The sequence below is a fragment of the Silurus meridionalis genome, chromosome 7, assembly GCF_014805685.1.
Source record: "Silurus meridionalis isolate SWU-2019-XX chromosome 7, ASM1480568v1, whole genome shotgun sequence".
NCBI lineage: Eukaryota > Metazoa > Chordata > Actinopteri > Siluriformes > Siluridae > Silurus > Silurus meridionalis.
In genome coordinates this window covers 6,024,013-6,045,738 of record NC_060890.1, presented here as the reverse complement: position 1 = coordinate 6,045,738, position 21,726 = coordinate 6,024,013, and the positions used below count along the sequence as shown (strand labels likewise).

At 38.2% G+C, this 21,726-nt stretch overlaps 1 protein-coding gene across 1 annotated transcript; it reads right to left on the bottom strand.

Moving 5' to 3' along the window:
* Nucleotides 1-1,846: 1,846 nt before the first annotated feature.
* gsg1l2b (gsg1-like 2b) lies at nucleotides 1,847-16,293 on the bottom strand. The gene is made up of 5 exons (XM_046854211.1): nucleotides 15,767-16,293; nucleotides 13,130-13,177; nucleotides 11,937-12,089; nucleotides 3,398-3,509; nucleotides 1,847-3,279 (listed from the first exon to the last, which is right to left on the bottom strand). The coding sequence occupies exons 1-5, from the start codon at nucleotides 16,086-16,088 to the stop codon at nucleotides 3,000-3,002; spliced, it is 915 nt and encodes a 304-aa protein (XP_046710167.1). The 5' UTR covers nucleotides 16,089-16,293; the 3' UTR covers nucleotides 1,847-2,999.
* Nucleotides 16,294-21,726: the final 5,433 nt, after the last annotated feature.

The window sequence follows — 21,726 nt, the reverse complement described above, 5'->3', positions numbered from 1 at the left end:
TACACTCATTATACTCTCAAACACTTCCTTATACACTTACAGTCTCGCTTATACACTCATTATACTCTTATACACTTCCTTATACACTTACAGTCTCGCTTATACACTCATTATACTCTCAAACACTTCCTTATACACTTACAGTCTCGCTTATACACTCATTATACTCTCATACACTTCCTTATACACTTACAGTCTCGCTTATAAATCGCTTATAAATACACTCTGTTATACATTTATACACTCCTTATACAATCCATCTCTCTCTTATACACTCCTACACTTCGTTATACATTTATACACTCACTTATACACTCCTTATACAGTCCATCTCTCTCTTATACACTCTTACACTATCTTACAAACTCATCCACTCTCAAATACACTTCCTTATACAGTCCATCTGTCTCTCATACACTTCTACACTCCCTAATACAACAGTACACTCTCGTATACACTCCCTTACACACTCCTTACTGTCCTAAATTTTCCTATACACTCCCTTAAACACCCATACACTTCTTTTTACACTCCTGCACTCACGTATACCCTTTTTTTTTTAGTTTCTCCAAACACAGAAAGCACGACTATGTAATATTCTTCTATAAAAACTTTGCAGACTCATACATTGAAACAGATGTACTAATATAAATACAAATATATATCTACAATCCACAGCCATTAAAAAAAATTGCCATAACACGCATATGATGCCCGTATTGCTGTAAAATGACCCACATTGGAGGAAACAACAGTCCTGTACATGTCTACTCAGTTTGAAGCATGCTTTAGTGGAACTGAATAGTGATCAAGATGATTGTGATTAACAAATGCGCTCTGTGCCTTTGTAGAGATGCAAATCAGAGACAGAAAATACAAGGAAAACATATCCCAATAGACGACACAATACAGCCAATGGTAAACCTGTTTCACACAAAATTAGCCTTTCGTTGTCTTATTATACATGATACAGACGTAAACATATAGACTGGAAACAGTAAAAGGAAAATTTGAAATGGAGTGAAGTGTGAGTACAAATCAATACTCCAGACTCATCATCTTTGTCCTAGCGTGTAACATTTCTATCTAGTACAGGTGGTCTTTAGTTCATGATGACCTCGTCCCTATCTCCACATTAAAATTTCTGACTAAATGATCTGACGAGTGTGAAAATGATCACCGTATTTTCGGACTATAAGCTGCTAATTTTTCCCCACGCTTTGAACTCCGCGGCTTAAACACTGAAGCGGCTAATATATGGATTTTTCCTGGGTTTTTCCCGGGGTGCTGAACGGGTTCAGGTAACCCAAAGAAACTTTTTATATTAAATCAGATGCTCTCCCACTGAATCGGGCATCATAAATATGGATGAGGTTCCTCTGACGTTTGACCTGCCGCTCACTCGGACTGTCTACAGGAAATGCGAATCATTCGTCATGCTGAAAAACAACCGGGCATGAAAAACACACTTCACCTGTGTTCTGAGCTGCACGGCATCGGGAGAAAAGCTTCACCGATGGTGATTTTTAAACGCACGACGATGCCAAAAGATAAACTCCCAAGAGAAATAGTTGTAAAAAGGAGGAAGGCAGTGAACAATGACTTTCTTGGTAGGCTGCTGTTTAGATACAAGCCGTAACAGACACTGTCTTTCGTTAAAGCCTGCGTAAAGTACATTAGTTTCAGTGTAGACACCTGCGGCTTATAGACAGGTGCGGCGTATTTATGTTCAAAATAAAAATCTTTGTCAAATTCAGTGGGTGCGGCTTATATTTGGGTGCATTTAATAGTCCGGAAATTACGGTATATACGATCTTAAATCTCATTCTAAATAAACAGATTGACTGATATGTCCTAAAAAAAATCCAATCAGTCTCTACCACCGTTATCAAAAACCGCAGTTGAGGCTTTTCATCTCTTGAGAACTGTTCCAGAAAATATGTAGAATCAGAATCAAGTTTTCCGAGGCTTAACACGTTACTAAATCACTTTGACTTTATTTATTTCCTTGAATTTATCACTTATCGGTATACAACATCGATACATAAATATATAAAAATTAATAACCACGATACAACACTGGACATAAAAACCATTTATACAGTCATTGATGAAACTCTGTAGCATAGCCAGATAAAAGTCCATTCCTGGCTCGAAGACCTCACTGTAATCTGAGGCTAGATTTAGTCCATTAAGGGCACGTGGCAGTGCCAAGCAGCAGTGGGTAATACAATACACCAGGGAGGTTTGCTTTTGAAAACTCAAGGCCTGTCCTGGAGCCTCATTTATAAACAGCACTAGCGTACTAAATCACCAGTAGGCAAAAGATTCCTTAGCTGGAGGAGATGCTTTATATATTACTGAGGAGTGTCTGTGACTCTTGGCCTCGATTATAATTTGTACTGGAGAGAATGAAAGCTAAGAAATGGTGACACTGGCGAATAAGCTTTTTGTGCCCAATGTTAAGGCATTAAACCTTGCAGACAAATTGTATTGTATCATCCTCCTGTCAGTGAGATTTACTGTGACGTACCGAGAGTCATGCTTTCTAATGAGATGCTAAGAAAAAAAAGATCTATTTACAGTGTGGTCGACTATCAGATTTTGTAGCAGCTCGATAAAAAGAAAAATACCTACAAATACCTCACAATATATCACAAGTTACAAGAAAACGAGCCGAAAGATTTTTCAAAGCAGTACCGCTCTAAAGAGGGAAGTGGTAGCTCAGTGAATACGACTTTAGATCAGTAGGTCATGGGTTCAAGCATGAATCCTAATTGCTCAGCTGTATAACCGAGATAACTGTACGTCGCTCTGGATAAGGGCGTCTGCCATAGATGTAAATGTAAAAATGATATGAATGTTGTCCCGCCAGCAGGACAGCAAACCAATACTGTGATCCTCAGTGCCATTTGCAAATGTATTGCCAACCAACATGACACATTTGCAAGAGCACTTAGCATTCAGCACAGTTTAGAAGACGAGGCCCCAGGCTAGCCTCAGCAGTACTCCTCTCCCTGCTGATCGCTCATGTCATGGTTGGAAATCTTACGGCTCGGACTGGACAGCTCCAACAGCTCCTCGGCTGTGCTGGGTACTGAGCTGATATACATGTCCCACATCTGCTCAGGGCAATCCAGCTCGAGGAGCTGCTGCTTGATCTTCAGGTTCTTCTCCATATTTCTCCGCTTGTGCTTGAACTCCAGGATGGTCTTTGTGTATTGGTTGATGGTGGTCACCGAGGACGCCATGCATGCTGTGAAAGATCCCCAGGCCAACCTGCGGAAAGGAACACACACACACACACACACACACACACACACACACACACTTTTGTGCAGCCGGGAAGCAAACAAGAGAGAAATCAGTGCAGATAAAAAACACTAAAGATGCTTACATGTAAGACCAGCTGTAATCCCAGCTTTGGGGTTTCCAGTCTTCAGGGCCCAGACTTACAGTGAGCTGAAAGGCTGTTGTGTACATCATGTGCGCTACCATGCCAAGAAGACCTGCAGGTACAACATCCAAAACACATTTTTCAGGGCACGAAAAAATAAATAAAAGCAGGATATAGTCATATATAGCGCTAGAGTAAGCGCAGTGTCACTGTGGCCACTCACTTCGTACTGGAAATAAGATTTGTTTTGCGCATTCTTGAAGGCACTAAAAGATACATAGCACTAGCTTTAGCTGCTAACCAGGAAGTGGCTAGTGGCGTAGATGCTATGGATATCCAGTTTCAAGTTTTTTCTCTTGGAAATAAATAAATCTGGGGTACATGTTCTTGCAATGTATACAGTATGTATTCATTATTTGAATCTGTCATCACAAAATGGACAAAAGTGGACAAAAGTGTATTCTATCATGTTTTTTGACAAATCATAGGACGTGCGCCATGTTGCATGATGCTTTTATTTCACAGACAAAGTCTTTTTGTGACAAAACATACAGCCTTTAAGGGTTCTAGCTGGCTGAACGTCTTCTACCTCTACCATCATTCGTTCTATCTTTCTGATAGAACCTTCTCTTTTATGGTTTTGATAAAACCTCAGAGGTTCACCCAGAAGAAGATCCAATCAACCTTTAGCTATTCATGATATGTACATGATAAAGCATTAAATATTATTAATGTAAAATAAAGGCAATTTGAATTGAGTGTTTAGTCTAAGATGTAGATTTTATGAAGTACATATTGAATATATATTATTATTGCTGTCATAAACTTATGCTAACTATAGTAATGTAGCAGTAATGTTTTTGTTGGGACATGTAGGACATTTTGGAGACAAGATGAAGGAGGTAAGATTGAGATGGTTTGGACATGTGCGGAGGAGAGACATGAGGTATATCAGGAGGAAGGAGGAAAAGAGGAAGGCCAAGGAGGGGGTTTATGGATATTGTGAGGGAAAACATGTAGGTAGTTGGTTTGAAAGAGGCAGATGTTAAGGGCAGGGGGTATGGAGATGGATGATCTGCTGTGGTGACCCCTAATGGGAGGAGCTAAAAGAAGAAGCAGAAGTATTGTAGTAAATACTAGCAACCACAAACATTTATAAACGTCTATGAGTTTTCCAGTGACACATGTATGACCTGCTTTTTTTCATTAGTAAACAATTCTTCACGCTGTAGAAATACTTACACATAAAGACACATCAATACAGAAACACATGTTTGGAGATGGCCTTATAACCCTTTGTAGCTTGATGAGCAGCAACAGCTGCTGAACTGAGTCCAGGGCTTGGCATGATATAGCTTCTGCTTGGCATGATATAAACACACCTCAATGCTCTACAACAAACTGCCAATGTGTGTGTGTGTGTGTGTGTGTGTGTGTGTTTGTGTGTGTGTGTGTGTGTGTGTGTGTGTGTGTACAGTGATTGTAATGTGTAAATGTGAAAACACCTAATCTTGAATCTTTTTTAAGAGGCAGGCATGTTCATTTTGTTTATATGCAACAAATATTGAATCCACAGTCCAGATGGAATTGCACATGAAATATTTGTTGCATATAAACAAACTAAACATGCATGCATTTAAAAAAAAATCATACAAGATTAGGCGTTTTCAAACTTTTGACAATCACTATATACATACAGTGCCCTCCACAATTATTGGCACCCCTGTTTAAGATGTGGTTGTGGACTTCAAAAAATTCTCCTTTTTTTTTTTAAACAACAAGATGGGTCGTCATTGGGTCTTTCAGCAGGATAATGATCCAAAACATGTGGCAAAATCTACACAAAAGTGGTTCAGCAGTCACAAACTCAAGGTCCTCCCATGGCCATCTCAGTCCCCAGACCTCAACCCAATCGAAAACCTGTGGGGCGAGCTAAAGAGAAGAGTGCATAAGAGAGGACCCAGGACACTGGATGATCTAGAAAGATTGTGCAAAGAAGAATGGTCAAAAATCCCTCTCTCTGTGTTCTCCAATCTTGTGAAATGTTATAGGAGGAGATTAAGTGCTGTCTTGTTGGCAAAAGGAGGTTGTACAAAGTATTAACATCAGGGGTGGCAATAATTGTGGCACACATGATTTCAAGTTTTTTTTTTTTCTAAATGTGTGATTTTTTTACCACCAAAGTAATGTACTTAAATAAAAGGTTGGATTTTTCTCTTTTTTTGCATTTGGGTTCTATGTTGTTTAAAAAAAAAAGGAGAATTTTTTGAAGTCCACGACCACATCACATGATCCCCATATATATATATATATATATATATAGTGATTGTCAAAAGTTTGAAAATTTCAGACTAGGCTCTTCCATGTTGACATAACTGCATCTTGCCATTAGGGGGCAGTGTTACACCACAAAAAGACAAACCCTATTTGAGGATACACTGATGTCATGGCTCTTCCAGAGTCCCCTGTCAATGAGACAGCTCTTCTCCTTTCCTTTAACTACATATTTAAACAATGTAGATGTCCACATAACTAAAAGTGCTCTAATGTTTATACCTCAACTTGAAGTGATTATTAAAAGCTCTTTCACTTAAAGGACACTAGGGGACTATAAAGGTATAAAATTGTTTGCATGAAGAGAATTGTTTATTTCAGATGTCATTTGTGATAATACTAATATAGTATTTGTGATAGTACAGATGAGTATATCTAATAGTGATTTTGCTAACACTTATTATAAGGTCCACTATGTGGCCAAGTGTTTCCAGCTAACTGATAATCACACCCATATGTGGGTTTTTCCAAATTTCTTTTCCTTCGATTTTCCTTACATAGTTATCTCCTGCACAGAGCCCTGACTTTAACCGCCTCAATTTTTGAAAGGAGCTGGAACACTGACTGAACCCCAGGCTTCTTCACCCTTCATCAAGTGCACTAAATCTATTGTGAATGAATCAGCAAAAACCTAGTGAAATATCTCCTCAGGAGGTTGTAAGAACAGCCTATATATATATATATATATATATATATATATATATATATATATATATATATATCAGGGCTGTCAATCGATTAAAATATTTAAGCACGGTTAATTAACTTAATCTCACATTTTTATCTGTTCTAAATGTACCTAAAATTAATACTTTTGCAGGTTTTTAATACACTAATTGTTACAGATGTTACAAATATATACATTTGACTCAAAATCTCTCCCTTTGTTATTCATTATTAATTATTATTAATTTATTGATTGGTTTTGAGATGTCATGTTCTATAACTATATAATTCATTCATTTTTTTATTCTTTTTTTCTTAAGAATTATTTCCCGGCTCTGGTTGCTTTCCCTTAGTAAAGAGAGGACATCGTGAATTAACCTGTGTTGCGTTGAAGGTTTCAGAGTCTCCTCTATTTAAATTGATTTATTAATATTTTTTTCAAAAAATTTTAAAAAAGCTAGCTGTAGTAATCAGACGTTAATAAATGAGTTATAAACATCCCATTTTACATTACGTCCCTTTTTAAATCTTTCATAGCTTATGCAGCCACAAAGTTGTTCGTAAAGTCAAAGTGAGATGAGGAGGTCTGGAGTGCAGTCACTGTTCACATTTATTCCCAAGGCATTCAATCAGGGTTGAGGTCAGAGCTCTATAGCAGGCCACTCAAGATCTTCCATTCTAACCCATGTAAAGCATATGTTCATAGAGATGGCTTTGCACACAGGGGCATTGTCATGCTGGAACAGGTTTGGGTCTCTAGTTCAAGTGAAGTCCTATAAAATTGTGTGCCTCCATCTTTTTTGCTAACAGATTGTGGAAGAACCACATATGGCTGAAAAAGTCAGGTGTCTCAATAATAACAGGAACTGCGTTCTTTTGCAGATATTCCATAATCAACAAGATATCAACAAGATGCTTGGAAAGAACAGCAACATTTGGAAAAAGGTAGATCCACTCAAGCACACAATAAGAACTGTGGCTGTTAATATTTGATAATTATAATAATTTTTAAGACTTTCCACTCCGTTGCATCTTTTTTGCTGCTGTGTGCTAGCTGGTGAAGATAAAGTGCAGCATTTCAGGCTGGAAAAAAAAATCAGATTCTGATACCTAGTAATACACATTGCAAAGAAAACTCTAATCTCAAAAGCTCTTCCTGCAATATTTTCATCCATATGTATGAACCTTACTGTCTACTGTCCTTTCAAGCTCTTTTATTTGCTTTCTCTCTTTCAGCCCAGAGTGTCTTATTGATTGATGTATAAATCTGTCCTTCTCGCATGGCTGTAAAATCTCGGCGGCGTGCATTTCATCACACCGGAGCAATAAATAAAAAATGGATCCGACCGCCCGCTTAATTCATATAAGGGAAGTCAGCGAAACAGACCACATGCAGCTGAACAAAACATAATTGAACCTATTTGAACAGAAATGCAGTAACTGATACTGCGGTCATCACAAACAAATCGAAAAGCAGTACTATTTTCATAGATCTACTGTAGCTGAACCAGCAATCAATGAATATAATATTGATTTTTATTGAATAATATTGATTCATTTAGAGCATGAAAAAAATATGTTTTCAGATTCAAAAAATTCATCTCTGTAAGTTATGCTTAATTGTCTGATGTCAGGATGCCAATAGTTTTGGAACAAATTGTATATCATATAATATATTTCATAATAATGAACAACATTCAAGATATGGTTACTGTCGATATGTAAGGAGTAAAACATTACAGGGTGTTAAAAGGAAAAATAATTCATGAAAGCCTGGTGAGATGTTTGAGGGTTTTTTGGGGACGTGGCGTATTTTTCAAATCTAAGCTTTTACTGTACCTTAAACAGACTCAATTCGAATACATTTTATTTGTATAGCACTTTGAACAATGGACATTCTCCCAAAGCAGCTTTATAGAGATATGTAGGTTATTAAATCAAAATGTATATTTTAGTGCCTCTACTGTACGTTTCTCCCGACTGGGCAAGAAAAAACTCCCTGAGATGGTCTGAGGTATAAACGTTGAGAGAAACCAGAGTCAGAAGCGAACTTATGCTCATTTGTGTAACACAGAATGTCCATTTATTACAGTTTATCATTGTTTTTATGTATCACAATTGTTTTTTTAAACTAGTAGCTTTTATTCGAAAACATTTGGGCGGTTTGGGAACTTGGAAGTGTTTTGCCTCTGTCATAAAGCTGCTTCATTGGTGAGCAATAGTTAATCTGAAATACTGTTAAAAGTGTTAAAGCTATATATACACACTATATGGACATTTATTTGTGGACACCACCTTTTTGAACATTCCATTACACATTTAGTCCTCATTTGCTGTTATAATAATTTCCACTCTTGTGTTCCACTAGATTTTGGAGTGTGCTTGTCGAGATTTGTACTCATTCAGAAGTCTAAATTCTACGAGGTCTTTAGTAAAGCCAGGTATTGATGTTGGTGAGGTGAGGCGGCCTGGGATGCAGCCAGCATTCCAATTCATCCCAAAGGTGTTCAATAAGGCACCTGGTACCTGGGCCTTCAATGGGACGTACCAGACTTAATCCACCTCTTAATACCACCACAATCACGTCACAATTATAGAAACCATTAATACAATACAAAAACGCAATATAACAACGAGTGGCTTTACAGAGAGAGAGGCATTTCACATATGGAGGGTGAATACCATTTTACTAAAGCAAGAAACCCAGTTAAGACTCCAGACCTCTACACTACAACCACAACTGTGCACCAACATTATCTGGAGCAGTTCAGAACCAATATTTGACTAATAACATGACAAAAACATCAAAATGTAAATAAAATACAACCTACTCACCAGAGATGCAGACTTATAATTTGCACTGTTCCTCAGAGGCTGTAATCCAGTGGTACTGCTTGTATTCACTGGTCTGGAAGTGGTGAACAAACCCTTTACCAGGCTGAGACAAGCTAGCTAGCTTCGGGGTTGGCTGACCTCCTCACGATGTCTAGCTTTTCCTCAAACTGTTTTTTTAAATATGTCCGAGACCAAATCAGTCTAACTCAGATGTATTTATGTGTGCAGAGCGCTACACACGTGTTTTGCCAGTCAAACTTGGCTGTAACAGTTTCCCTCTGACCAACCAATCAGAGGGCTAGCTAGCTAGCCTTGTGAGGCAAATATGAAATCTGATTGGTTAAACAAACAGAGCAATTTATTAAGGAGACTATGGTTAAAAAAGGCCAGCAGAACAGACTTTGAAGGTTTTGGGCAGATTAGATTGGCATGGCAGCACTTAAGGCTGAAATCTGATTGGACAAAAAAATCTAACATCCACATACACGTACTGGAAGCAGTGCAGCCAAGAGAAACGCTACAAAATGAAGAGAATAAACCGTTCGCAATAAATGAATACAATTTCATGGAACAAATATTAGAATTTAGGTTGTAAATGTAGGTCAGATACAAGATGCTTCTGATACTGTTTAGACCAGCAGAGAAGGCCACTGCAATAAGGTTAAGCTTTGTGCACGGGGCATAGTCATGCTGGAACAGAAAAAGTTCTCCAATAAAAATGTCATATGGTTGTGATCCTCCAAACATTTTGTCAAATCTATCTGAAAGCATTTCAAACCAAAAGAGAAGATGTGGACTTAGTATTTAGAAAATGTTCCCCCGCAAAACTTTCCATTAAAAGAACTGACTGCTGCACCAGTTATTATTCTTGTATATATCTTTTATACTATAAAATATATATAGAGGAATAAAACAGAAAGAGATGGATATGGATATGGCATAGATATTAATAGTAGTCCAGATTTAAAGTGTCCCACTGTAATTGCCACTAAATTGTTCAAGTAGTATATCTAAAAATAGAACTTACAGTTGACCTTATATTCACTATAAGGTCAACTATACGGCTAAATGTTTGGAAAGTTTGGAGCATTACGTCCATATGTAGGCCTTAAATCGTTGAATGCTATAGCAATACAATATCCCCTTCACTGCAACTAAGTTGCCCAATCCTGTCCCAGCATGAAAGTGCTCTGAGCTCTGTGAAGACATAGTTCACTCCTGCACAGAGCTCTGACCTCAACCCCACTGAACACCTATGGAATGAATTGGAACACTGACTAAACCCCAGGACTCTTCACCTTGCGTCAGTACCTGACCTTTTGAAATATGTTATGTCTGAATCAGCACAAATATGGTGGAAAGCCTTCCAAAAAGTGTGGAGGTTATCGTAACAGCACACTAGGACTAATTTTTGTTTCAGAATGGTTCAAAAACACATCTATCCACATTAATACCAAACTTCTGTTTTTATAATGTATATATAATAAGATACTTTTTATAAGAAGAACCTCATACTAATATGCTAGTCATACTAGTATACTGTATGTACATACACACACACACACTTCTGCACACACTTGTAGATAATTATAACTTTCTTGTGCCTTATTATTACTTTTTTCATCTTCTTTTTACTGTTTAATCATTAATTGTTTGATATTTGCTGTAGTTTGCCTGTAGCCTCACTTAAGCATTTAATTGTACAAACTGTTACAGACATTACAAATAAAACTTGAAACTTAATGTTGATTAAATATGTAAATACAATCAATAAAAATGCTATATACTGTAAAAAAAATAACAATAACCAATCACCAAGGATGTAACACAACCTTTCTTGTTGGTTGCCAGTTCCATATGTATTAAATCCAAAAAATGTATAAAAATTAAATAAACATCCTCTATAATCAGGTGCATCCAGATTTGGACTGATAATGTATATATTTAAGGTAAAATATTTAATTTCTGAAGATGAACTGAGTATTTTTCCAAGTCGAATAGCACATTAGTACTAAAGAATAATATTAATTACATTAGTTTCATTCAATAATCTTTCATGTTCTTTTTTTTCTTTTTCTTTTTCCATGTTTAACATGCCACTGTGACACAACACTGTGTTAATCTGTGTTCTGTATTTCAGTTCTGTCACTTCTTCGCATGATCTTCTGCTTATTTCAATGAGGAATCTGATTACGACTTGTAATTTGTGTACATTGAAAGTTTTCCTATCGAGCATTCATTCTGTTCAATAAAGCTTTAAATTGCCATGTTTCAAACGCATAGAGATTGGCGAAGGATTGTATAACGTGAGTCTCACCGAGATTCTTGACTCTGGTCATTGATATTCTCTGTGAATGCAGGATCACGAGTCAGATGACTGGTCTACAGGAAAAGCAAAGGCCAGCCTGCTGCGGCACAAACAGCTGAAACTGTCACTCTCATCACACCATAACCAACACCATCCTCTGAGAGAAGTGCCAGTGACGTGGCTGAAGTTCCGTCATGACATCCGAACAGCCTTGCTGCTCCCACTCATGCGTGTCTATACACCCAACCACACCAATAGACGTCGGTGCGATCACAGAGATATGCAAAATGTGACATTGCGTTTAAATGGTGATGAGCAAAGTTCTGACACGTGATACGTGAGTAAAAAGTTTTCTTGTGATCGCACCGATAAATCAACCAGATCAAAGCGGTGTACCTGACAAGACGGTGAATATGGCAGCGAAGGCATTGAGTTTCAGTCCGTCGATGACGTTTCCTAACTGGCAGACCTCGATCGACATGAGGATTCCACCAGTGGACAGGAGGAGGATGTACAGACATTCTGCAACAATGCACAGCCACAAGACTCCTGGAGAAGAAAGGGTGATAAAACATCATTTTGACAAAACTCATTTTATAATGCAAGTGGTCCAACATTTTGTCAGTTCCCCCAAACACAAGTTTACTTCTTACCAGACATTATATCCTATCCTGTCATACACAACCTTTTAAACCTAATACAAAACGGTTTAGAGACTAATCGGTTTGTTTGAAAGGAAGTAGGAGTGCCTCTATTGAACATGCATAGCTAATGCTAGTTTGCTTGCTTTGTTGTTCTGACAAAGATGCTACTACAAATCCTAACGCCAATAAAACAACTCATTTCCCAAACCGATAAGAGCCGATTACAGTATGTTTGTGTTGAAATATTTACCCTTGGAAGCAATTACATTTCGGCTACTATTGTTTCCGTCCTGAATTAAATCAAATGCTTGTAAATGCCGGTCACTAAACATCCACAACAGACAGGGACGCACGCTGCTTGCAAATGTGTAGTATGTGCGTCTGCATAATTTTGTACTCCCCTAGAGGACTTATCAATTTTTCCTTTAAACAAATGCTGAAAAAGATCAACGGAATGTTTTTCCAAGTCAAAGCAGTACATTAGTAAGAGTTTTATGTAAAAATATTTCTTCTTGCTCATTTTTATTTTCATTGGTTGCATTTTTCAGTTTTGTCACTTTGAATATTGTTCTGCTTGTAGGAAAGTACAGATTCTGTACTAAATAATCAAATGAACCAAGAGGAATGTGATCTTGGTATATGTTTTCTGGAAGCCATGCTACACAATACTTTATGTCATTAAGTCTAGTGTAACCAAATGCATTTCAAAATGCTAAAAAGGCTTGTACTACACACACCCAAAGGTCAAATCAAGGACAACCGATGCGATCTTATTCTGAATAATCAATTCGCATGGAGTGTTGAATGAATTCTCTTAAACCTCATTTCAAAGGTGAGATCATATGAATTAATGGACTAAAAGTAAAAGCAATGATTACAGTCATAGACTAAAAAAATGGTTGTTGAATCACAAAGAGCTATAGAAAGTAAACATTCAGGACTCACCTCTCTCATTTGGAGGAGGAATATTTATGAAGCTTCTGCAGTTTTCACCTGTTAACAGAGACAGCATAGATTTAAGAGACAGTAATTATAAAATCATTAGTGCAGACATTTCACTACATTGGAGACTGCATGTGTTAACTTTGAATAATAGAGGAACATCAATGATATTCAATTAGTAAAGAACACCCACCCACCCAGAGATACAGCCCAAATCATTTTAGTATTGTGATTGATATTTGCACAGTGGCTTAATCAGTAATATGGAACTGCTAATGGTACTGAAACACCAAATTTATGTAAACTCTATTTTCTTGAGCCTACTGTTCACAACAACCAATCACTGATTGCCATTGTTCCTACTAACCAATCACTAATCACTAATGTTCCCAGCAACCAGTCACTAATCTTCATTTTACCTAACAAATATTTCCTGACCTACATTGTCCCAACAAGCAAAACTAATCTCCATTGTTCCTACCAACTAATAAATGATCGCCATTGTTCAAAACAACAAATCACTTATCTTTACTGTTCCTAACAACCAATCACTTATCTTTACTGTTTCTGACAACCAATCACTTATCTTTACTGCTCCTAACAACCAATCACTTATCTTCTATGCTTTTAACAACCAATCATTTATCTTTACTGCTCCCAACAACCAATCACTGACATTTAGTACTTCCAACAATCAATCACTTATCTTTACTGCTCCCAACAACCAATCACTGACATTTAGTACTCCCAACAACCAATCACTTATCTTTACTGCTCAAAACAACCAATCACTGACATTTAGTGCTCCCAACAACCAATCACTAATCTTTACTGCTCCCAACAACCAATCACTTATCTTTACTGCTCCCAACAACCAATCACTGACATTTAGTACTCCCAACAACCAATCACTTATCTTTACTGCTCAAAACAACCAATCACTGACATTTAGTACTCCCAACAACCAATCACTAATCTTTATTGCTCCTAAGAACCAGTCATTGATCTTTATTGCTCCCAATAGTAAATCACTGATTTGTATTGCTCTAAACAATTAATCACTAATTTGTATTGCCCCAACAATCACTGATTTGTCAAAACAGCCAATCACTGATTTGTATTTTTCAAAACAGCCAATCACTGATTTGAATTGCTCCTCAAAGCAATTACTGATATCCTTAATTGCAAACAACCAATCCCTAATATACAAATACACTTATATATTGTTTCCATTGATTTTTATTGTTCCCAACAACCAGTCACTGATCTTCATTGTTTTAATGAACCAATCACTAATATCCATTGTTTCTAACAACCATTTCTAGAACTCTACTGTTCAAAACAAACTACTCATTTTACTATTCACAACAACCAATAACTGTTTGTAATTGTTCCTAACAATCAATAACGTCTATTGTTTCCAACAAGCATTTATCTATCACTGTCGTTTCTAAACACCAAAGATTTTTTTCCATTTTTCACATTAATCATTGCTGTCTATTGTTCCCAAACAACCAACCACTGACCTTTTTTGTCCCAAACATCAATCACTGTTCTCCATTGTCCTCAACAACCAATCACTGACCTTCATTGTCCTCAGAACTAATAACTAATTTCTATTGTTCCTAAAAACAAATCACTGATCTCTATTGCTCCTAACACCCAATAACTGATTACAATTTTTCCTAACAACCAATCACTAATCACTGCAGTTTATTTCATCCACAAACTTCTCCTTAAAATGTTCTACTTGTTAAACGTTTTTTCATGGCTATAACTGCAATTAATAAAAGCACATTATCCCATCCAAAACCTTTCATAGTTCCAAGCCTAGTTCTCGACAACCACTGTTTATTTTTTTTTTAACTTGTAGCTAAATAATTGCTCTGCCCCTATTTCCACTTGTGGTTTAATGACTATACAGTTGCTTTAATAAAAGCTTAATTTATCAATAGTAATTTCAAAAAATATCACAATGTGCAATGTTCATGGACAGTTTAAATGCAATACTACAAATAGCATTCCATTGTTGATCTTCTAGCTGCAGGGTTACATCTAATACTGTCCTCTGTGGAAAGGCTGTTCTATGAACCACAGGTTAATTAACTTGTCCATTAGTGGTGTAGAAAAAAAGGGCGAAAAATATAAATAAATAAATAAATAAACAAATAAATAAATAAATGTGGTGTAATATCTGTCTGAGTGAAGTTGAGTCATTCACCAGAGGTGCTTCCAATGACAGATTTTTTTAAAAGGGTACTCAATGGTACCAGTCCTTGTCATTGGGGTGAACATTTCTGTATCTTTTTATGGTACCTTTCTGGATCTTTCAAATCTGTATCTTGTGAATTTGGATTCTATTGTACCATTAGAAATTAATTGAAGTAGACTTGGGCAAAGGAAATCCTACTCATGCTATAAAAAAATCTGAGGGCACCTGATCGGAGACAAGGTACTAATACGATACCCTGTAGCCTAGAAATCAACAAGCATGCAAACAAACAACCAAATAAACAAATAAACAAAATGAGCTAAAAGAAGAAGTCAGAAGTGCAAAGATAAAAGTGTCTTGAATGCAATCAGAGATTGATGGAAGGTTTGGAAGATGTGGGACGAAGACAAGGACAAGCTCATTCTCACCGCTCAGGTCGATGTTCTGCTCGCAGGACAGCCAGATGCCGCTGTGGAACTTCCTGAGGACGAACTTGTCCTCTCCGGTCTCCCAGATGTACTGCACCTGGCGGCTGTGGTTGGCGTTCGAGCCGTTGTAGCGGATGCAGTGCGTGTCGCGGTGCGCGAGCGGCGGTTTCGGCGGCGGTTTCGGCGGCGGGCCGGTGCAGAACGGCTTCAGCACTTTCCGGCTTCCGGCGCACCAGTGGCTGGTGCCAAGCGCGCACGCGGCCAGCAGTAGCGCCGCCAAGTTGAGCGCGAGCGCGAAGGACGCCCGACGCCGCCGCTCCATAACGCGCACGGGGTCCCGGGGTCGAAGCTGAACGTGGTGGCAAAAAAAAGGAGGAGGAAGAGGTGGGCTAATAATTTTTGCACGGTGGTACGAATATCAACCTGGATGGAGGGCAAAAAAATCTCCTAAACCGTGTCCTAGAGGTTATTGTGTGAGACGCGTGACATCCTCCTGCTGTCCATGGTCCTGAAGTGAAGAAACGCTGTCAGGAGTGAGGGAGGGAGAAAAAGAAAGAACGAGAGAGAGAGATAGAGAGAGAGAGAGAGAGAGAGAGAGAGAGAACGAGAGCGAGAGAGAGGGAGAGAGAGAGAGAGAGAGAGAGATAGAGACAGCTTCATGCACTTTCGGCTCCCTCCCATTTCACTCCAATGGCTGCGTCCTAAACCGTGCACTACCTCCACAACACGCCCTTTTGACTTGTTCTTTCTGGTGCACTCATCTTACAAATGGTTTCACAAGGACACAACAGCACAAACAAACAAACAAACAAACAAACAAACAGACAAATAATTCAACCCAGAAGTTTGCTTGATCTAAGCCAAATACCCAACTTGCACTGGTGTCACTTTTTTGGCCACTAAAAAATACTTGGAAAAAATAGGATGCTCGGGTAATAACAGATGGTGGAAAATGCACCAGGTGGCACAGTGGTGTAGTCAGTCGTGCTGCTGCTTGACGACTCTTGGGTCAGTCCTGAGCTGAGTTTTGTGCTAGTTTCTTTCCACCTGTCACAAACATGCAAGGAGGTGGTCTGGAGCTCTATGTTTCTACATGTATGTTAGAGTGTGAGTGTGTTTAAGAGATGCCCTTGTGTTCAGTCTTTCTTGGAAAGGCTCTGTAAAAGAAAAGCCACATTATAATAAAACATCACAGTCCACACTATTTTCACTCATTTTACACCAGAAATCTCTTTTCTATCACAAATTATGCAGTGTAGTATTGTCTATTTACAGTTTCAGCATTCATGGTTCGACCAAGCTCTGAATGCTGTTCCTGTGTCTCTATGGGTTTGTCCTAAAGTCTTGGAAAAAACATCTTGCTTGGTGGACCAGCAATGCAAAATTACCCTTAGTTGTGAACATAAGCATGCATTGTTCCCTGTGGTGCAGGTTTTCCTGGAATTGTTTCCATCTTGACTGCAACTTTGACCAGGATAAAATGCAGGAATGTAGTGAGTCAACCTTTTAGCTGTTTGGTATTATAAACTTAGAGGTAAAGAAGATGCTACTGTTCAACCTATCTGTAGGATGCCGCATGGGATGTAGGAAATCGCATGCAATATAAAACTAAAACGGTGCAGACACAATTACCTTTAACTATCATTTGGGTAGAGTTGTGAGTTCACATCCCCTGAACACGACATAAAAAACACTGTCCATTTCATGTCCAGTACTAGTCTCTGTTCATCAAATAGAACAGTCCATCATGAGCATTTACAGCACTTACTGCATTACCTTTGAGTGTTAAAAGCACTGGATACATGGTGGTTAAGAACCAGCAATGATTAATATTGGTAAAAATCATGTAAAAAATATCATCAGGAGGCTCTGGATATCGAAATTTGGCAACCTAGCAACCGGATAGTGATGGGGACGATGGACATTTGCAGCTTGAGTAAAAGGTGAGTTTCTTCACTTTCTCTCCTCATATCTTTTTCATTGTCTGATCCGGTAAATAATTCAGCATCCAGAATCCAGATGGAGCAAATGGAAACAAGCGAATGAAACAAATTGCCAATAAAATCAATGCAATTCAATCAATTAAAGCCATTATCGAGTCACTTAGTGCTAATATATAGTGGAACCAATGAATCAATTACTAATTTAAACCATTTTAACAGGATGCCCATCTTAACATTCCTGTCAGACAGTTAATACACTTAGATAAAGGACAATTACAATAATAAAAAAATTAAATAAATGGATGTTTTTCCTTTAACATGTTGGTTTAAGATGAATAAAACAGAAAGCCTTTAGTGGTCTCAGCCTACTTCTGAGCCAGTCACAGCGCCGAATCAATCAAGACGTCCTCAAACTGTAAATCATTTTTGGCGTCAGTGGTATTGGACACTTCTGCTGGATAATTTATCTCTTGCTCCGGCATGTGGGTCAGCCTTGTCAATATCAACGACCCTGTTGTGTGTACTGGAATTTCAAAAGCCTTCGTCCTTGTGTAGGTACCTCAAAGTCAGCCTCACATCTCCTGGGTTTATGTGTCTATGTCTACCTGCCTGGGGATGGACATATTTCCTTTAAGGATTTCCATACATTTTAGACCGAAAGCAATTTGCACACATGCAACCATAAAACAAATTCAGAGGCATATAAAGCACACACAGGGATGTTGATTAAAGGCACACTTTCATTAGCCACATATACCCACACAGAGGCATCTTCATTAGCCACGAAAATACACTCTTACACACAACAAGCACTTTTATTTGATGGTCCCAGCCTGGGTGTTAATGTCTGTAATGAATGCAAGCCTGCTCCACATCACATCTTTGCATTTCTATTAGCTAATTCGACTCCAAATTACAGTTTGCCATTGAAGTCCCAGGACAGACTGTATGACATTGTATATTGTATATTATTATATATACCATATATCATTACCTACTGCACCTCCTGTATATTAATCACCCTCATCCCTGTATATGTGGACCTCATACCTTATTTATCTACTGTTATTTATTGTAAATAAGCCACTTATGCACTTCTGGTTAGATGCTAACTGCATTTCATTGACTCTGTACATGAACCTTGCACAATGACAAAAAGTTGAATCTAATCTAATCTAATTTTATAAAGTTTTCTTTTTCTTATAGGGTGCCATAGTACAATGAGAATATTAATTGCTGGGAGGCCAACAGTTTGAGGATGTTGAGCTATGATGACTCCCTCTAGGATTTAACTTTGTGACAATTGTTTAAAAACAATCTTTTTAAAACTAAAATTTGCTGATTATAACCGTTAATTATAACTGGGATTTGCTGGTTTTCCTGCTCATCAATACCTTTTTCAATGGAATTCTATTCAACATTCACATTTATTTATGCAAATGAGTAATAACAAATGATAATAACATTATCTATTTAAAAGGTCAAATTGTAATACTCTAAATATATACTTATATATACTAATATACAGACTTTAATGTGCATGTAGGGCATGTAGGTGAAGGGAACAGAGGTGATGAGGAGGTGATGTATAAGATGTATAAGAGTGGAGGAAGGTGCACACAGTTGGACTATGTTCTATGTAGGAGATGAAACCTGAAGGAGATTGGAGACTGTAAGGTGTTGGCCTGGGACAGTGTAGCTAGACAGCATCAGAAGGTGGTCTGTAGGATGGTTTTGGAGGTGAAAAAGAAGAAGAGGAGGAGAGTGAGGACTGAAAGAAAAAGAAGATGGTGGAAACTGAAGGAGGAAGACAGTAGTGTGAGATTCAGGGAAGAGGACAGACATGGGCTTGGTGGTGGTGAAGAGGTGATTGGACAACTACTGCAGAAGTAATAAGGGAGACAGCTAGAAAGGTACTTGGTGTGACATTTGGAAATAGAAAGGAAGACAAAGAGACATGGTGGTAGAATGAGGAAGTGCAGGAAAGCATAAGGAGAAAGAGGTTGGCAAAACAGAATTGGGATCGACAGAGTGAAAAGTAGGCAGGAAAACAAGGAGATGTGGCAGCAGGTGAAGAGGGATGTGGCGAAAACCAAAGAAAAGGCATATGAGGAGCTGTATGAGAAGTTGGACACTGGAGGGAGTATGAAGGGAGTATTTTGAGCAGCTGATGAGCGAGCAAGATAAGAGAGAAAGAAGTTTGGATGGTGTGGAAATGGTAAAGCAGGAACTGGATAGGATTAGTAAGGAGGAAGTGAGAGCAGCGATTAAGAGGATGAATTGGAAAGTTGGTAGGACCAAACGACAAGGGCTATGTGCTAAGAGAGGAGTTTGTGTCAGGTGTGTCAGAGAAGTATGTGAGGGTGGTGCAGGACATGTATAAGGACAGTGTTACAGCAGTGAAGTGTGCAGTAGGAACAACAGACTGGTTCAAGGTGGAGGTTGGACAGCATCAAGGATCGGCTCTGAGCCCTTTTTGTTAATTTTTTTTTTTTTCCCTGTTTGCAGTCGTGATGGACAGGTTGACGGACGAGGTCAGACAGAAGTCTCTATGGACTATGATGATGTTTGCAGATGATATTGTGATTTGTGGTGAGAGTAGGGAGCAGGCTGAAGAAAACAGTGCAGGCAGGGTGGAGTGGGTGGAGAAAAGTGGCAGGAGTGATTTGTGATAGAAGGGAATCTGCAAGAGTGACATGGGGACTAAATGTGGAATGGGATGTTTAAAAAAGCACATACAAATCTTATGGTGAGGTGTCCACAAACTTTTGTTTTTATACCATAAGTAAATTTGCATGTTTGTATTGAAATGTTTATTACATCGTGATGCCACTCTCTTGACAAAGTGTTTCGTAGATGAAAGCAGATGAGCATGCTGAACAATAACAGAAGACCACATCAGGTTTTCCTCCAGTCAACTGACAACTTAAATCTGATGATGAATTCTGTTAACATTAATTCATGGACTCGACCTGCATTGTCCAGGCTGGTGGAGGTGTTGTAATGGTGTGAGGAATGCAGAAATTGGCTCCATGACCATTACAATAGGTTTGGTTTACAGCAGTAGCCTTCACAGTCAACAGATCTAAATGGGATCGCTGTTGGGATGTGGTACAACAGGAGATTCACAGCATGAGGGTAAAGCTGCAGGATTCTTTTTATGTGATGCAACATGAGCTCTCAGCATGGCTCTAAGAGCAAAGAGGTCTGTGTGTGTGTGTGTGTGTAAATGTGGAGTATATATATATATATATATATATATATATATATATATATATATATATATATATATATATATATATATATATATATATATATATATATATATACGGTGGAACCTCGGGTTACGAACGCCCCGGCATACGTATAATTCAGGTTCTGAATCACAGTTCATAAAAATGTTGCCTCTAGTTACGAGAAATTTTTAGGATACGGCGTTGCGCACGGAAAAATCGCAGGCAGGTTAGTTTTTACGTATCGCCACGTGCTCTCGCTGCGCCTCGCAGCACATACACATCCGCCGTCGCCTAACAGTGTGGAATTACTGAACTTTAAATACTGTACGTATTCCTATCACCATGCCGCCAACAAAGTAGCCTGATGGAAATTCTCCTTCCAAACAATAACTCTCCCTCCTCCCGCTTCTACGGACGTCGTCTCCATCATGCACGCAGCGAGACTTCTTAAAGGTAAGGTACCATTTAAAGATTTATTTTTTATATGTTTATATGTTTTTATATGATACGATTTCAATATAACATGTTAAAAGTAAATAATATTAGTGAATATTGGCGTTATTTTTTTTTTAAGAAACACTTTTTGGGTGTCCAGAACGAATTACCGAAGTTTCTATTCATTCTTATGGGAAAATTTGTATCGGGATACGAGCTTTTCAGGTTAAGAGTAAAGTGATGGAACCAATTAAACTCGTAACCTGAGGTTCCACTGTATACGTATTATCATAACATATTTCATAACTTGTTTTTAACATTTGACCTATGTGCGATCTCTGGACTA

Coding starts and splice junctions, on each gene's coding strand:
- gsg1l2b (XM_046854211.1), bottom strand. CDS start 16,088: ATGGAGCGGCGGCGTCGGGCGTCCTTCGCGCTCGCGCTCAACTTGGCG. Junction 12,090..13,129: donor TCCTCCTCCAAATGAGAGAG/GTGAGTCCTGAA, acceptor TTTCTTCTCCAG/GAGTCTTGTGGCTGTGCATT. Junction 3,280..3,397: donor GATTACAGCTGGTCTTACAT/GTAAGCATCTTT, acceptor TCCTTTCCGCAG/GTTGGCCTGGGGATCTTTCA.